The 15384-nt window shown below is 38.3% G+C and overlaps 1 protein-coding gene across 5 annotated transcripts in view; it reads left to right on the top strand.

The window, feature by feature from the left end:
* Nucleotides 1–403: 403 nt before the first annotated feature.
* The window catches only part of LOC121317282 (electrogenic sodium bicarbonate cotransporter 1-like), a 94661-nt gene continuing 79680 nt past the window's right edge, over nucleotides 404–15384 (top strand). For 4 of the 5 annotated variants that reach the window (XM_041253086.1, XM_041253066.1, XM_041253076.1 and 1 more), the window contains exons 1-3: nucleotides 404–797; nucleotides 7149–7222; nucleotides 14523–14702. In XM_041253086.1, the coding sequence (XP_041109020.1) occupies nucleotides 778–797; nucleotides 7149–7222; nucleotides 14523–14702 (274 nt within the window). In that variant the 5' untranslated portion in view covers nucleotides 404–777. Of the gene's footprint in view, nucleotides 798–4704; nucleotides 4724–7148; nucleotides 7223–14522; nucleotides 14703–15384 lie in introns of those variants that run through there. The other variant, XM_041253056.1, reaches the window with a different exon arrangement.

The following is a 15384-nucleotide window of genomic DNA, read 5'->3' as shown; positions in this document are numbered from 1 at the left end:
TGAATTCCGCTTTACACTACATACTACTTTAATACTTACGTACGAGATAAGTCTGTCATGGCACTGTTTATTGTTTGGGGAAACGAGCAAGTTGTCCTACTCTGATTTGGGATTCTTGTTCTTATTCATCATCTTCTTCTTCATCTTATTATTATTATCATTATCGTATCATATGCAGTTCAGACGTGTTAATGTGTTTTAAGAAAGATTAATTTTCGCATTAATTGCTGCTATTACTGGTTACTAAAATGTAAATAACAAAAAAAATCAAAAACAAATTTGAACCAATTTAAAAGCGTGGAGTCCTGAGCCGTAGTAACTCTTTGACCTCTTGTCTCTTCCTCCCACTTGTGGTCAATGACGTTGAATGAGGGTTGTGCTTTAAATATGAAAAAAAGACTCGCGCTAACAGTAGCACAACCGCACAGACACTTCAGGTATTTTATATTCATACAGACTGAAGGAAAACAAATAAATAAACACAAACAGTTCGAACTAAAATATCGTTAGGACTTGCAAAGTGTCCTGGAAATTAACTAAAACTGGAAAGTAGGCTACCGCCACAGCAAACTGCTGTGTGCATGGTTCACCTTTACCTTGCAGTTAAGCTACGTCTTCACACTGGATCAATACCTAAACAAATAAAGGTAAGTACGCTTATCAAAGAAGACGCACATCGTCGCCACTGTGATTGAGCTGACACTCTGGACTGAGGCTCGAGATTCCTCTAGAGTTCTTCAAGAGAAGAGGCGACTGGGATAAAGACTCAAAGACAAAATGAGCACCGATAAAAGCAAGTACGTAATAAGACAAATACATCTAAGTAGTCTATCGTTGGATTTTGTACACGATGAAGGAAGTTACTCTTGTATTGTTATAATGTTTACTGCTCACGATGCTTTTAGAGTAGTACTTCCCCGTTTGAGTTACGATCATTTCCAAAGTAACATTAGAGCCCATAACAGATGTTGGAATAGAGCCGATTGCAAATGTATCATGTTTCAACGCATTAGAAACAGTAAAAATAAGCGGTTGTAACTCACATATAGCGATGCCTGTTCTGTTGTTTAGCAGCAAAGTATATTCTTTAAAAGAAAAAAAAAAATGTTTGTTTTAAATGTACATATGGGAGAGTGGGAATATAGTCTAGAATAGCCCTGTGTTAATGAAGCCCCAATGAATTACTTATTTATTAAGTATTACTAAACAATGCTAATTACCCTAACAGTATTTTACGTTGCCCGCACTGCACAAGTGTATGGTATGATATAGCTGAGTTTAATAACAGAACACTTTTGCCAGTTTAAAGGGGAATGCATGTGCAGGCATTTTGCAAATCTGCTGCTGTAATAATGCTGCAGAATGAGTGCTGCTATTTTCGTGGGGATTTACCTTGATCATGTACAGTACATACTGTATTACAGATACACTACAGTATGTGTCATTCTTCCAAGCCTAATTACAAATCCACCTAGCAAACTAACAGCGCACTCTACAATACTAAAGGTTAGACCAATGGGGATATTTTTTTTTTTTGTATTCTAACTTGTGCTAAATGCAAAATGCCTATTGGATACTGTACATTAAAATGTGAGATACAATTAAGGTCCGAGGCTTTTAGACTTTTGAAAATGTAATCTACAAAATGTGTGATAATGTATTATTTATTTGTTAAACTGAGTAATGTAAATTGGGCAAGGAATATTAATTAATTTTGAGATGGGATTAAAGATACGTATGCACCTGTTTAAATATTCCACATTACTAGTCTGTTATATTCTGGTTTGGTAATAGATTTTTTTCCAATCGTTACCAAAATATACAGATAATATTTCTGAGACATATTTAATTATACTAAATATCTTGGTTTGGCTATTCTGCAATGTAAACCTCTTATACCTGAATTTATTTTGATGGTGACATTGAGGTTGTATGAATGCAGTGCTTTAGGAATATATAATGCATAGTGTATGTGTGCAGATCTTGTAAAGAAAACTGCAAAGAAAAATCTACATTTTGAATTATGATATAATCCACTGAACGTGTCATGCCAATTGTGCCCATTTTGAAAAAAAAAGTAGTTTGTTCAACATTTGATTGTTTGTTTTGCATTCCCATTCTGGTAAGTTTTTTAGAATTGTCCTTTGAAAAAAGTTCAGAAATATAAACTAGTAGGCACAATAATACATTTGTAAAACCTCTTAATTGCTAGCGTGAGTCTGTACATTAGGTATTACAGAGTTGCTATGCTTTAACTATTTGATCTACTGCAGTCAGAAAAGACACAGCTAGCAAATAAGGATTTCCTTGATCATTTGCAAGCCAGTTTGACTCAGGACCAAAGTGATGTGTATCTGGTGAAGGTACCTCCCCAACATTGACTGAAATCTAAGCTAACCCTGTAGAAGCCTAATTTGAACAGTCTAACTGGCTGTTTGAATTGTACGTAAACGTTTGCTATCAGGTGTGCAAATTGTTGTGAAAATTGGTGCTAAACTGTTTTGAAAGTTTAGCAGCAGAGAGCCTACTGCTGCTAAATCATCAAATACTGCCCTAATCAAGCCCCTTGCACAGCTTCTCACGCGACACATACCTTATCTCCTGTGTATATGGATGTGTGTGTGTGGGTTATATGAGCAGTGCAGACCCAATGAGAAACTGTCATCACCTATGGTTGCTAAGGAATAAAATAATGAAACATGTCTACTGGAGCAAGAATTTATTGTTACTGGTGCTATATGAGGTACACTGGTGCTAGAATATAGTGCCATGGTGCCACATTTGCACCCCTGGCTATGGTGATATGAGTTCAAAACAGACTTGCAAAGTCGGTGAGTTAGTTTACATAACTAAATAAGCCCAATCCACCTTTTAATAGCCAGTGGGCTACTGGGAATTTTGAGGAAATAAAAGTATATCCTAGAACCCAGAGATAATCATGTTAACCGTGTCTCACACAAACACTTGCCAGAGTTGTAACCGTGGTCATGTTTTCTTAATTTTTATAGTTTTTCTTTTGGTTTTTAATAAGCCCTGTGGAACGCCATAATTTATGCAACCCTAAAGTTGTATAACATTCAATACAATACCTGCCATTAAAGTGAAGAATAGTCTGGAATATAGATTTTGAAATACTGTGCTTGGATATACTATAAACCCTGCCAGAATCATGGAACAGAAAGATCAGCTTAATTGGTGGTGTGAGGTTGAGAGAGAGCAAAAGATACCATGGGAATGTGTGGACCTTGAAAGCCTTGTAAACTAATTCTTAGAAAACTGATAACAATAATAGATTGGAATAAGGTTTAGTTTTATTTCCTTAGACATTAATTATTTACACACTCACACACACACACACACACACACACACACACACACTTGAGGTATATCATGAGACAGTATAGGAAAGCCGTTGTCTGCCATTGTGTGATCCCTTCAGTGGATAATTTACTACTCTGTGGTGCAAATACAATACTTTTCATGATAACCTTCTAAGGATATTACAAAGCATTGTTTATCTAATACTCTAAACATTTCTATACCAGTGTTAGTTCAGAGTCTTCATGAATAGATTTTCAAATGGAAAACAACTACTGTTCTATATTTTCATTTACCATTTAGCAATCTGCATAAAAAAACAAACAAAAAAAACTGTGATCCGAGTACTAATAACAGTAAATAATATGGTTGAAATATGATATCAAGGCACATGTGATTTGGCAACGGCACGGGAGAGTTACATTCTACAGTCGAAAAAAAGAACTTGTTCCCAATATCGGGACAATAATTAAAGGTTGATAACATGACCAGAGAGAGGCATTTTTTATTCAAATCTCACATTTCGAATACGTTTTCTTGTATTATTTACACAACACCTTCTGTACATTTAGTGGATGAATTAAGTGGAAGAATATTCTAGCGTCATTTTTGTACCCACATCTTGATTGAAATCCTTATTATTTTCTTCAAAGCAGGTTTTGTTTTTCTTTACCTCTTTTAACTGGCCTTTTCCAAACTGCTGAATGGGTCTCTAGCCTTAGGAAGATTGTACAGGTTTCTCTACTCTTTCCATGATCAGTTAAAGTAGCACAGTTTGCTTGCTTTTTTGTGTTTAATATTAAAGAGAAATAATTGCAAAATAACACAGAATCTTGACAATTAGCTTTCCTTCACAAAGGAAAGTGTATGTGATATCTATTTTGGCTCCATATTACATTATGGATTATGATCCAGGCTGTCAGTGATACAATTACACCACAGTTTGCATGAAAGCATGATAAAGCACAGGACAGTTGTGTTATGTTTTACACAAGATATGTTGATATTTAACTGCGTGTTGTGCCTGTGGTCCATAATCAACATTTGTGTTCATTTTAAAAGTATGCTCCACATTACCAGGACCTTTTAGTTTTCTTTATATTTAGCAGCCAAAAAGCTGTGAGAATGAATGTAATAGCAAAGAGCTTCCTGATGTACGGAGTGTGCAACTTGAATTTTTTAATGCTAATGACAAGGCAAGGCGACTGGTAAATGCACGCTTTGTTGTATAGGCATGTGTGTGCTTCAGCAATTTCCTTGTTACACTGAGTCCGGCCCAGCACTCCCCCCACCCACTGTTTCAAATTACCTTAGTCTCCTGCTGCAGCTTTAGTAAGTTGTACCCCAAGGTAAAATGATGTCCGTTCTTTAGAATGTTTAGAAGGTGAAAGCTTGATGTTTTAAGGTAAGTGACGAATGACTGGCTGCTCCAGATATCCGGTGGAATTACTGAATAATACAGCAGGATTTTCTAAAAGGATCTGTGTTTGCAGACAAAATAAGATGTCTGTTCAACTTGTTTCTGTTTATGTGTGTCACTGCCATTTATTAGGGATTGTTAAGTATTTATAGAAAAACATAGTTTCAGGGACTGGCTTAGGTGTAAATGGAATAACTTCAAGTCCATTCGTGCAGCTAATTTGGTTTGCATTGTTTCATTATCTTACTTAAAGAGTGAAACTGTTGTTTTTCTCTTATTGAACTTAAATACAGAGTGAATGACTTTTGCATAGAGAAATCCTCTCAGGATATTGGCAGTTTACATTGTGTTACTATAGATTATGTTCATTGCCACATAGAGCTGTGATAAAACATTTATGAATGAATGGATACTTCGTAACTGTCCGATACAGAGTAAGACAGAACACAAGAGGTGAGTTAGAAATTCTGTAAATATTTAATAACTGGCGTCGATGGGGGTGAATGAAACGGTCTGCATGACTGCCTACATTTCAAGTTTGTTTTCCATCACAACTTCAGAATAGCTTGTGTTTAAAGGAAGCTATCCTAAAATATAAAAATTTCTTTATTTTTTAGAACTTGTGGTAACATTGATGTGTGCATGTGTAACGAGCAGTGTTGTGTGTTACACTGCCTTGCTGTGTGCATGTGTAACGAGCAGTGTTGTGTGGTACACTGCCTTGATGTGTGCGTGTGTAACGAGCAGTGTTGTGTGGTACACTGCCTTGCTGTGTGCGTGTGTAACGAGCAGTGTTGTGTGGTACACTGCCTTGCTGTGTGCATGTGTAACGAGCAGTGTTGTGTGGTACACTGCCGTTAAGGATTCTGTCCCCTGTCAGATGAGAAGAGGTTAAAGCTCTAAAAACAGCTGAATTCAGACGAGCCTATCTCTTTTGCATTGTGGTTAAGACGCTTACTTGTGGTGTATGGGGTTGCTGGTTTGCCCCCAGCCTCTGCCCTGTTACATTGGTGCTGTGACCCGGATCTAATAGACTGGCTGCAGCCGATAGCCCAGGTTAAAAAGGGAGAATAGTGTTGTGTGATGCGCTGCCGTTAGGGATTGTGTCCCCTGTCAGTGAGATGAGATGAGGTTAAAAGCTAAAAAACTTGATTGCAGACAAGCCCAGCTCTTTTGCATTGTGGTTAGTATGCTAGCTAGCAGAGTGCAGAGTCACCAGTTCATGTCCAGCCTCTGCCCAGTAACACATGTTTAGATGTAAATCATGAAGTTTAAAATATCCAAAATGTCTAAATCTTAAAATGCCACCCTGCTGAATTTATAAATGCTTGTGTCCTTTGAAAAAATCAGATATAACAGTACCATATTGAAACCTTATGTTGGTTTAATACTAAAAGGCTATATTCATCAATTCTTATTTAGTAAAATAACTCAATTTAAAGTGAATTCCTAGCATTGCACCTCCCATCAAACAATGTATTTAATGTTCAGCAGTCGCCTCCAGGTTGGAAATATGGATAAAGTGCAACCCTTTCTTTTTTTCTATAGTATGCTTCACTGGTGCGCGTCACACTTGCACACTCTATAAAGAGTGGGTGCTGTTCACTTCCCATGTCTATGCCCTCTTTGGTCTTTGAGAGACTGCAAAGAAAGGTAAAATATAGACAGTTCACGAATATGCCTAGTAATATAAACTAGGCAGAGAGCACCAAATTCTGACTTTAACAGCACCTGTTCCGGAAGTAAACCATAAATCCTAACAGGAGCGGCTGAACGTTTTCAGATGGTGACTGAGAAACAGAGATTATTTTTAGCCCCAAGACTCAACTATAAAGTCTGCTTACCCCATTTAATCAATTGTCTGTTCCAAGCTTCTGTTCCCTGTACTCTTTAAGTATAGCTGGGCTTATCCCCACATAGATTTATATAGTGCAGCCATGTGATTAGGAAGCTTGTTGCTGAGTAGAGGACCATGTGCAACCATGGTATTAGTCCAGCTTGGGGTTTGTGGTATCTTCTGTGTGTGTTATTACAAAGGTAGTGCGCTAGAGTGGAGCTCATCCATGGTGTAGGCTTTATACAGGGCTACGTTGACTGTCACATCACGGCACATCAAACTCAATCAGCCTTTAACCAACAAGACAACCCCCTCCTCACCCTCTCTCGGATTACATTACTTATACCTGGCAGGAACTTGGTCCTTTCAAAGACAGGATTCCAGTAATTTGAGGCCACTTTGGTGGCATTGTAAAGAGTCTGTGTTTGAGAGAAATTACAAGGGACGATTTAAAAAAAAAAAAAGAAAAATGAAGCGCAGTTTGCAAGTTAGCGATCCTAGAAAGGGGTTTGGCTCCACCAGTTCATTACAGGAGAAGTGTGAGCAGTCTTTTTTTCTTTTCTACTACTATAGGATGGAGGATGAAGCTGTGTTGGACAGAGGGGCTTCCTTTCTAAAACACGTCTGCGATGAAGAGGAGGTAGAAGGTAAGACAATAACGTTATATTCTTAAATACCACTTAATCCGATGCTTTAGCATTAGACGATACACGTTTTGATGCCTTTTTGTTTTCTTCTTTTCCATTTTCTTCATCCTGTGTTTTTTTACTTTCAAACTGTCGCTGCTCATGTTAAAATGACACACAGACATGTAACTTTTAGACTTTTATTGTTTTTTTTTTTTTTATTTATTTATAAAAAGCATAAACATCCAGTCATATGTTGATTTTCAAATAATTTTCAATTAATTTAAAATGTATAAATAGATTAAATGTATATTTACAAAAATACAAATTAAAGATGTATTATATATATATTGTCTGCTGTTGTTACTCATCCTTTATTTACTATATCTGATTGTGGGCTATTTATATACTGTTATATATGTAGCATTTCCACGTTGCCATAATGCTTTTCAATAAAAGTCTGGAATGTAAGTATAGTGTAATTTACCACCATGAACTGGCCTTAGTCTTCCTGTACACAATATACTACTGTATGGATAGACTATGCCCTTTGCTATCTGTATGTTTTTATAATACACATAATACATTGATTACAGTATATTGGACAAACAAAAAGCCCAAGCTGTGCTTACTTGTGACAGTAAACACATTCAGTTTACAATTGGACCCAGCATTTTTCTCATCTTCCTGAAATTGTAGTCCTTACTAATCCTTCCTGCTGCTTGTCTAATACCTGCTGTTTCCTACATGGGGCAAAATCCTTAGGCTGGTTTCCTACAGTGCCAAATGCACCCTTCAGCTTTCACTGTGGGGCTCTGCTTTGAAATACTTCAAACAAAGGTTACATCACACTCCTTGATGTGTTCATTTTATTTCAATTTTTATTTTTAATGTCATCTTGGACCTCCTCGGTGCTTAAAATATATCCCACTAAACAAATATATTATGAGAAAACTGCAATGAAATTATATTTAATTATAAAATTGAACCAGTCAGCTTGCCTTGGCAAATATCGTCTGGTAATGATTCCAACAAAATATCAGAATCCCCAGAAACAAAAGTCTGGGAATTCCTCTGAATGGTTTTCCATAATGGGAGTCTGTCCAGACAGCCTGAGACACCACTCATAGGAAAGATTTAGGAGGGCTGAGTAACCTGGCATTGTAGGAATATTCAGAGTTTCAGAAGCCGAGAACTGTAGTTATTCTCCAGACTCGCAGCCAGCAATGAAAAGGTTAGGATGTGGATGATGTCATTTCCTAGACCAAAACAATAAATGGCGGCACCAGTCCGTATGAAGCTGTAGGTCTTTCTGCAATGTTTAGAGCAACAGTAGTATATTTATAAGATCAAATGTGATTATGTGAGCAAAAAAAATAAATAAAAAAAATACATTTCTGGCTTTTCTTTATAAGTAGGTTCTAAACTACAAGTAAATCAAATGTCACTTGCTACGCAAATGCTCCCAAAACTTAGAGTGGTTCTAGATTACAACACAAAGACATACAACTTACCTGTCTTTGACTCAAAACAGATTTACAGTTTACAAATGTGCAGTTTTCTTTTACTATAGTTAAAGAAAGACATGCTGTTTTCCTGTTAGTAACCAACCTTCTCTTCTGCAAGCCTCACAGTCAGTGAACTGCTTTGACTTCCTCAAAGTACAAACTGAGAACTTTCTTTAACAGCTGCTGGAAAGCTCAACTCCGGTCTCCAGTAGGTCATTACCGAGGCCACAGATGTGTGCTAATGTTGCTCAAATGACAGAAACCTTCAACATTAGACAATATACACATGTTTCTACTGGAACACTGTGCCGGGGGTCATGCATTGTGGACTTCGGTACCAGGTCACTCAAATTCTTTGGCCAATCCATGTACATGCATTAACATGTGGCTACAGTTCCCTTTAGGACCCATGATGATCGTCCTAGAATCTTGTTAGTGTCTCCACCTGCCAGGTTAAAGTGGCCAAGAAACTTTGTACTTGCCCTGAAGATAACACATTAAAAAAAGATATAAATGAAAAACAAACATTCAGATAGGTTTCCCTGTCCCCAGATAGTAATTAGACATCTTCAGGAAAATGTTACCAACAATGAAGCTGTGGTAATAAACAGTCTAGCGATGACCAAGATCAGTTAACTAGGTCTATAAATGTAATATTTAAAGTGCCCTCTTTCTTTTGGGAGGTACTCCATTGATTGTTTTCAGTAATCTTTTTAGCATGTCCCACAGGTCATATGGCAGTGTGTCATCTCCTGCATTGATCAGAATTATTCCATACTCTCCATTACTGGGGAAACTGAATGCAAACACCACCAGTGATTAAATGAGCATAACACGATTGCCTGCAGGCATTTTTAATATAGCAATTTTAAAAACACAGTACACAGGAGCATTTTATTTAATACTTCTTTGCAACAGGCTTGCTGTTTTAAAAGCACTTTTTCTACCTTTAGGTTGCTTCAGTATACACTGCTTGTGTATTTTACACTCATGTTCCTTGCCCCCTGAGTCAAGGTTTAAAGATGCTGCTGTAAAACAGTTTTGTGAAACAGAGAAAACTCAAAAAGAAAAAAAATACAGGGCTGGCTAAAAGTGCCCTGAGGTGTATCCATGCATGCTGTCGCTTGTCTAGCCAGTGTAGAAATTACATTATGATGCGCCATTAATAAACTGAGGCCTCAAACATACAGGTAATGTCTGTCCATTGTTAATTAACTATGTGATTTATTTATTGCACTCCAAAAAGTTCCACTTCACTTACACGCTTGCTCGCTCAGCTGCAAATATTATTGGCTGACCTACATAGCTACACGTAAATGTTATGTGCGTACACAACCAAACAATTTACAGATACTCGCGGAATTGCATTTTCAGTGCATGACGTTTTTGAGTGGAAATAAAGGAAGCGCCTAATCCAATGCGTTTTTACATCTATTTCCAAGATTTCTCTGACTTTATTTAAATTCACAATTTCTGTGACCTCTGTGACAAAATCGTACCCTTACATATAAATTACTAAATCTGAGTTACAACAGAGAAATTGATCTTTTTTTTATGGCAGATGAGAAAGGGGTGAAACTGGTACTAAGTTTAATGAAATTGGCATTTTAAAACATATGCAAACCTTGGTAATATGTATTAATTGGCATAAAAATACGTTTGATCTTTTCATATTTAGTGCGACAGGAACAGTAAATAAAAGTAGATCGAACTTGCATCAAACACACAAGCCAAGTTAGAAGAAACAATTGGGGCAACCTTGGCCCCCATCGGTATACAATTGTGCTTATTTGCTTGGTGCTGGCCAAGGGTGCCCCAGTTGTTTCTAGAAACTTGCCTTGTGCTTTTGATATCTCTACTTTAAGTGGTTGGGCACTTTTGATAACTTGGTGTTTTTTCACATTTCCAATGTGTTTTTGTTTCAGATAAGAATTACATGAGAGCTATTCTTTTTATTCTGTTCTGTTACTCCCATTTGAAAAAAAAAATCTACTGAAGATGTTTTTGCTGAATTTGTATTGGCTGGTGTCGACAACTGAATTATTAGTTTATTACACAATGCTATGGGAATTACATAACTCCTTATGTAGACCTAAATGTCATGAATGAAAGCCTATTTGATGGAAATAAGTCTAGTTTAAGTAGTTAAATAATACAAAAGGAAATACTTCCAGCCAAGCGTACAGTTCAAGAGTTGTTAACTACTGAGTTCATTAAGCTTTGACAACAGTTCATATCAACCTGCTGCTGCTGCTGCTGCAAAAAAGGTAGGGTTGAAAGTTGGTGTGCACTTGCAGAGTTGGCAGAGAAGAATTTATTTTAAAGTTATTTCCTCTCAGAACTTAGCAGTTTCCTGTATACATTGCGTTAGGGAAGTGCTTGGCATTTATTTACATCCTTACTTTGTGGCAAATTACTGAAATCCCCTCCCAGTGGTCCCAAAGGAAACAATTGACACCCAATTCCTGGCTTCACCGTCCTTGTTTTACATTTCCCCTCCCAGAGGGTCCTCAAAAGAATAACTGACGTCAGTCAATGCCGAACTGTAAACTTTATAAAACTTGAAACACCTGCCATAGCACTATCAATAGGTTGTAACCAGGGTAACGTGTATTCAACAAGGTGTTCACATTGGTGTTAATGGATACAGGACCATTCCTCATATATCATCAATTACTACCCTGCATGTCTTCAGGGAAGTATTGGTGTAGAAACCTGCAAAAAAGTCTCTTTTCCAATATGGTCAATATAGTTGCTGTTTAGACTGCTTCTTGCTGCTTCAGATATTTGTGCAATCTTAGATATCAAAGCACCTACCAAGCAAGCAACTTCTATCCACATTCAGTATCAACGTATTATTACACCAAGTTAGCATAGTAACGCAACTATTCTACAATGTACAGTATACTTATTTAATTTTACATGGATCAAAGCCACATGATTAAAGATTCTGGCTGCCACAGGTCTACTAAATTGTTTTACTAAGAGCCAGTGCACGCTATTCTGTAACCATTGCTTTCTGTTCTTTTAGACATACAATGAGCCTCCATTCTTTCCGATATGTTTTGTGTATGTTTTGTCTATTCTCCAGTGTGGAAGGGGTGTGGGTAATTCACTGACCAGGAGACAGACAGGTGTATTTGGAAACACCACACAGGTGCCCAGTTTTATTTTAGACCGGTTCTTATTTCTCTCCGGCAGAGGGCACTGTTGACCGTGGGCTGCCTATCAACGATGATAGACAGCACCACGGAAATACCACAGCTGGTACACGAACAGCAAATGCACTCGCAGGTGCTCAAAGACATAATAATGAAAACAGAAGGCGAAAAGAACAAGGGAAAATAAAACAGTAATAAAACTACAAATAAAAGGTGCTGCACTCGGCAGCGTTATCCCGGTCGCCGCTACCCGCACGACCCGGATCACCGTCTTACTCTGTCGGCTATCTAGCCTGCTCTTTTACAATACACCGGGGTCTGCCCAAGGGTTCCCCGCTCTCTCTCTTTCTCGCTGTGAATTTCTTTTCTCCCGGCTGATTCCCGGTCCTGAATCAAAGCTTCCGCACTCTTGGTGCGTCTAAGTGGGCAGACCTGAGGAAACAACAGAGCGTTATTTTATAGGACCAACAATCACCCAAGACCAGCCTCCCAGCCATTCAGAGAGGGGGAAAGTCCACACACACCCTTTCCCACCTCCCCGTGTCATTGCCATGACTCACAGGCGGCTGTTGGGCGACTGCCGCCCTCTTCCTGCAGCCCGTGAACACGCCAGCAGAGTCAGCACAGATCTCTCCCTGTTACATCCAGGTTGGCTAATATGTATCTACACAGATTTCAAATCATGGGAAGTGCAACACATTAGAGAAATACAGTAAATAATTAAAAACAATACCATCTTAATTGTTCATTGTTGATGAATTGTTACAAACCCATGCCAGATATACCCAAAATAGATGCATCAATTATACACAAAGCAAAAAACTAAAAAAATTACATGTAAGAAAAAGTTTCTGAACCCCTTAGGGTTTTCACACATTTCACATATTTCAAACCTAAAATGTTATTAGATATTAATCTAAGTCCTAATAATAGATAAAGATAACCTGATTAAACAAATGACACAAAAACATGATACTTTTCCAACATTTATTTAACCACAAATGACTCAACATTCAATATCCATGTGTGAAAAAGTATATGAACCTTTAGATTCAGTAACTAGTGGCACCCCCTTGAGCAGCAATGACTTCGCCTAAGCGTTTCCTGTAATTGTTGGTCAGTCTCTCACATCGGTTTTGAGGAATTTTGGCCCATTCCTCCATACAGAACTGCTTCAACTCGGTGACATTTGAGGGCTTCCTTGCATGGACAGCTCGCTTCAGGTTCTGCCACAACTTTAGATGGGGTTTAGGTCTGGACTTTGACTAGGCCGTTCTGAAACGCTGAATTTCTTCTTCTGCAGCCATTCTTTTGAAGATCTGCTTGTATGTTTAGGACCGTTGTCTTGCTGCATGACCCACTTTCGGTTCAGCTTCAGCTTCGGGACGGATGGCCTGACATTCTCCTCTAGAATCTGCTGATACAGTGCAGAGTTCATGGTTGTGTCAATGATGGCAAGCCGTCCAGGTCCTGAGGCAGCAAAGCAGCCCCAAACCATCACACTCCCACCACCATGCTTGACGGTTGGGATGAGGTTCTTCTGTTCAAACACAGTGCTTGGTTTACGCCAACCATAATAGGCCAAAAAGTTCTACCTTTGACTCGTCTGTCCAGAGAACATTGTTCTAGAAGTCTTGTGGATCATCTATGTGCTCTTTGGTGAACTTCAGATAGGTAGCAATGTTCTTTTTAGAGAGCAGTGGTTTCCTCCTGGCTATCCTTCTAGGAACACCATTCTTGTTCAGTCTTTTTCTGATAGTTGAGTCATGAACACTCAAATTAGCCAAGGCAGGAGTGGCCTGCAGATCCTTGGATGTTACTCTGGGGTTCTTTGTGACTTCCTTGATGAGTTTCTGGTTTGTTTTTGGAGAAATTTTGGTAGGATGACCGCTCTTGGGTAGAGTGACTGTGGTCTTGAACTTTTTCCATTTGTAGACTACCTGTGTGACAGTGGATTGGTGGAGCCCCAAATCCTTTGAAATGGTTTTGTAACCCTTTCTAGACTGAAGAGCATTAATAACTGTTTTTCTGAGGTCCCCACAGATTTCTTTTGATCGTGGCATGACGTGTTTCCACGCACCTATATGATGAAGACCAAACTCTCAAAGTTTCTGATCTTTATATAGGGTGGGCCCTTCCAAACTCACCCTTGAAGATCTACCTAAATATTTAAACACCTGATTCTAATTATCCCCTTAATTGAGCTGATAAAACCAGGGTTTCACTTACTTTTTCACATACCATTTCACATCATTGTTTGTCTAATTCATACATTATTGTGTTTCAAAAGACATGAAATTGGTTAATATAAACCCTATTGGATATTTAAGAAAAAACTGGTTATGATTCAAGAAGACTATCGTAGTAAAACTATGGAATTTCCATAATTATTATTGGGGTTCACAAAAGTTTTTTCGGCACTGTATATCAGCACTCGGTTAGAAGAGCTGAGAGAAATTCTGAAAAGACTTATTTTGTGTCCCACAGAAGTATGGTATTTTAAAATGAATCTAACAATTGTTTGCCTAGTAAATGCTTAGTCACAAACTGATGCCAACTTGTATCGTTGTTTTTTTCATACAGGCATGAATACAGTAATAAGACTGTGCAGCTAGAATGGATCATTGTAATGTGTCCACACCTTTTCTGCAGGACACCACACCATCTACATTGGCGTGCATGTGCCCAAAAGCTACAGGAGGCGAAGACGCCACAGGAGGAGAGTGGGACACAAGGATAGAGGAGAGAGAGAGAAAGTGACGGAAAATGCCTCTGACAAGTCGGATGTGGAAAACAATGATGAGACCAGCAACAGCATCCTTCGACCACTCAGTAAGTACTGCAAAATGTTTGTCAGTCCGAATAAAGCCTGGAACCTTTTATGACTGAATGGGGGGGAGCCACGTCTCTGTATATTTTTTCGCTCACTGAAAAGGGCCCTTGGTTGTCAGTGCTGGGCAGCCTTCCACTAAAGGGGTTCCTGACTCCACTCAGTCAAAACAGAGAGCTGTGTCTTTTCTGCTGGTTGAGTGTTTAGACAGATGTGCATGAAACTCAGAATGCAAATAATAACCATGCAAATGGGTCTTGATGTATTGATGTTTGGCATTGTGCATGGTTAATAGCCAGTTGCTGTGGGTGGGTTTGTTGCTGAGCAAGTTTGAGGCTGCTGTTCTGTGCCTGAGGAGGGCTCTCATTTTTATTGAGTCATGGCTTTTTATGTAACTGGGAAATGAATATTTCAGTATTGCATGTCCTGCTATATGAGAAAGAGAGGTTACAACTGTAGAGAAAGACTAATGCAAGGCCCCAATTTTATGTGTTGTGAAGTCAGTTTTTTCCTATTGGGCTTCTTCAGTGCCGATTTTGAATTAATAGTTTTTTTTGTTTTGTATAAAAAAAGCAGCCTACACACCTATTGTATAATGTACACCTGTTGTGTGTTATCCTGTCAAAAACACTGTAGTATATGACAGTATGTAAACTACAATAACCCAAGTATACTGCAAACCTC

Source organism: Polyodon spathula, chromosome 1 (genome assembly GCF_017654505.1).
Source record: "Polyodon spathula isolate WHYD16114869_AA chromosome 1, ASM1765450v1, whole genome shotgun sequence".
NCBI classification, from domain to species: domain Eukaryota; kingdom Metazoa; phylum Chordata; class Actinopteri; order Acipenseriformes; family Polyodontidae; genus Polyodon; species Polyodon spathula.
This window is presented reverse-complemented; position numbering and strand designations above follow the sequence as displayed.